This window comes from Ciona intestinalis, chromosome 11, assembly GCF_000224145.3.
Source record: "Ciona intestinalis chromosome 11, KH, whole genome shotgun sequence".
Lineage (NCBI taxonomy): Eukaryota > Metazoa > Chordata > Ascidiacea > Phlebobranchia > Cionidae > Ciona > Ciona intestinalis.
The window spans coordinates 1874483-1877992 of NC_020176.2; the positions used below are offsets into that span (position 1 = coordinate 1874483).

Consider the following 3510-nt stretch of genomic DNA (forward strand, 5'->3'; position numbering starts at 1 on the left):
TTTTCGCTATTTGAACTTATCCGCTCTCTTTATTCCTGTATAAGTATAGAGTGTAGTATTTTGAAAACAGGTGCATTGTAAACAGGTTTGAGATTTTAGGGGAAGTGTAAGGTTATGTGAGGATAAACCACTACCTTGTACCCGATGTTTATACCTTTCCCCATTGAATTTCGAGAAGCTGGATTTGGCAAAACATCAGCGTGCTACTTGCTTCGAACCGCGAAGCGTAAAAATTCGCTGGCGCGCAAGCTGACCCCGAAATCAAACAGAACACATTGTCTTGCCTTTCCTTGAGCAACCAGTGCGTACAGCGTTCTCGTTTATCGAGTAATTGAAAAATTATGAAGGCTAATATTTGATGGGCCAGCCACTGTGCAGTTTATTGTATGGTGCACAGTCGCAGCAGCATTTCTAACTGCCTGGGGGTAACATGAGGGAAAAGGTGCCTTTCTTGCATTTTAGACTTGTACGTCGGAACTATTTAAACAAATAGTCGTATTGTGTTGCTGTCGCATGAAAAAGAGTTTTTTTTAATAGTGTGGCGCAGTAAGTGCTCGCGGTAAAAGTGGTTGGTGATCCCAGAGTGTTAAGACGTGCCAATTTGTAAAATGAGTGGCTTGGAATTCCTTTCCATGTTAGCGTTGCCGACCTTTCGGCTAAATAAATTCGCGGCTCATAGATTGTCTAATACGCTGGCGACGTCAGACAGAGCTGAAAGTTATGTCAGTACGTAACAATGTGCGGAACGAGACCGTGGCGAACTTACGCTGCTGTGGAACAGTTTCCAAGATATAGTTTGTAGAAAGCACTGTCACAGAACTATTTCTAAACCAGAATATTCGGGTTTAGTCAGAAAGATTTATGCGATTATTAACTTTTGTAAAAATATTTAAATTTTTAATAAATTACCGTATTTGGCGTGAACTTTGTCGAAATATGTAAAGCAGGATCGGCTCAAAGTTATATGTTGTGGTCTAAGTGTAGTAACATGTCTCCGTAAATATATTCCAGAAAGTGTATTGTTGCTGCCGGATGTTTACATTGATAATCAAATACCTTATATAGAAAGTCACTTAAATATTTGTTATTTGCTGTCTATTCTGTGTTGGCATGTTTACATGCGGCGTTCGAAAACAAACCATTTATAAAAAACAAACGGTGCGTTACACTGTTATTAGTACGTCGCTTTTTATGAGAGTGATTAGAATGCTTGAATAGAGACTCAAAGAACTTGACAGTTTGTCACCTTAAACAGTTCTTTAAAAATAAATAATATCACCGCACAAATTTTTGTTTAACAAAGCTGAATCAACAAAACGTATGCGAGGGTTTATCGCGTGAGCGTTTATGAGTTGCTGTGCCCGCAGCGAATTCCTGGTTTTGCAAACAACAAAATCTCGATTGTCGTTTTTCTCCAAAAGCGGCTTTGTAAAATATTTTAAACTATCTTTACAAAGCGTGCTTGTTTTTTATGGTGTTGATATGTCAGTTATTTAAATAGTAGGGCTCCAATAGACCTGGCGGCAATTTCAAAAGCGCTTGTAATAAAACCATCAAAATTATATGACAGAAAATGATATGTAGACCTACAGTTGAAAAAAGCAGAGGAAACAAAAAAAAACAAAACGCCGACGCGCCAGTTGCTATAAATAGTGTTGGAATGTTTTCTATTTGTATTTTATTGTTTGTTAGCGAAACTTTTTCGATTATTGATAACTGGTTTAAAGCAGATAAAACTGGAAATGATGGATGGAACATGTGACCTTACCCGATCACGTGATACCATTTAGGTTTAACAAATGTTCACGCATGTCGAGCATCCACCTATATAAATATATCTCTACAGCTGCATATGTCACTGTATTTAATCATAGGATATTCCTGGCACTGGTTGTAAGAAGTAACATGATTAAGATGCAAATACATAATTTCATAACTTTTTATTTTTTTAGATAAAAGTTTATGTTATAGTTGCCGGTATACTTTGTATTTTGTAAAGGTTACTGGTTTAAATTCGTTCGATTTTTTTTATCTTTCTGCGAAGCATAGAATTCGACGTCAGATGATCGAACGGGTCAATCAATCTTACGAGCGAACTAAATATTTACCGTTGTACAATATTTACTTGAGTGTCCACATGTGCTGTACAAAAATTCAGTCGTAAATTCTGTAGCAGGGAAGCGATCCCATTACAACTAACTGTTAGTATAGACCTCGTACAGTATGTTTCATTTGCTATACGCATGATGTAACCATATTATTACTTTGTATAATAAAGAACTGTGGGCTAAGATGGGATACCGTTGTCACCTAAATTCCAGCAACGCAATTTAGAGAATGCAGTTACCTAATTTTGTATTTTTTTGTTTACTACCAAACGGGTTGAGAAAATAAAATAAAAACAATTCCTATTTCACCCCCACCCTACTATATTGTTAATGCATTTGTTTTTCCATGTTCTACACTTTCTTTTTATGTAAAATTTAATTAATTTCACTAATACTTCATTTCAGCTTTATAGTTATGCGTACAGATTATTTGGCAATCTAATACGAGTTTTTTGTTGAAGTCTTTGTACTGCCACCCACGTTTCTTTGAATATATCTTTGTTTTTGGTGAAACGAACCATGTTCAGATCAACGACGACGAATCACATTAGATTGATGGTGGTTGGCCAGGAAGGCGTAGGAAAATCAGGTTTGCAATCGTGTTGTCATAAAATATTTATCTTATGTTTAATTTCGATGGTAGTGACAGTAGTGCAGCCGCAGCTCACATACAAAGTTGTACAATTGATATATAAGAGGGTGGGGTAAGATGGGACTTGGGGTGAAAAAACATTATTTTGGTTTGGCTATCGGTTTGATGAAAAACAAATAAAAACAATACAGGATTATTTTACAGGATTTTCTTACGACTGTATAAAGCGCGCGCCAAAGTTAATTACTATTATTAATTATTAAACGTGTTGGAATATGGGAGATATAGATATATATAATTTTTTTTGGGCAAGCACGTTTTTTTTATTTTATGGTGTAGTAGGGCAATGTAAGAAGGGGTATGTTTTTATTATTTTTTCTCGTCTTGGCAGTGAACAAAAAGTATTTACAGAATCATATAACTGTACGCGACTCCATAAATGAACGTGCTGGATAATTGTTAAAATTACGTTTCGAAATTGTGGCTTTTAGGTTCTAACGATATCCTATCTTACCCCACAGTAATATTTGTGGTTTGGACCAGAAGTATTTTAAATTCAAACCAATGAAATGTTCAAACGATTTTCGTTACTCGTTCGTAAGCGAAACGTTTTGGTGGCCCAGACACAGCGAACATGACACCTAAAGGTCAAACGCTATAGCTTAGTTGACACAACTTTTCTTAGTGCGGGTATATGTGTGTGGAATGATTTTCGTTTCATTACTACATTTTAACGCAATGTAAGTTTTAAAATACATGATATCATTTTTTGTATAAACTCTAACTTACATATATATGGTTTTAGTATCA

General features: G+C 35.7%; 1 protein-coding gene across 1 annotated transcript in view; it reads left to right on the top strand.

Annotated features, from left to right (window-relative positions):
- Positions 1-2517: 2517 nt before the first annotated feature.
- The window catches only part of LOC100183621 (ras-related and estrogen-regulated growth inhibitor), a 5713-nt gene continuing 4720 nt past the window's right edge, over positions 2518-3510 (top strand). Inside the window, exon 1 of the mRNA XM_026836546.1 lies at positions 2518-2697. Within this exon, the coding sequence (XP_026692347.1) occupies positions 2628-2697 (70 nt within the window). The 5' untranslated portion in view covers positions 2518-2627. The remainder of the gene's footprint in view (positions 2698-3510) is intronic.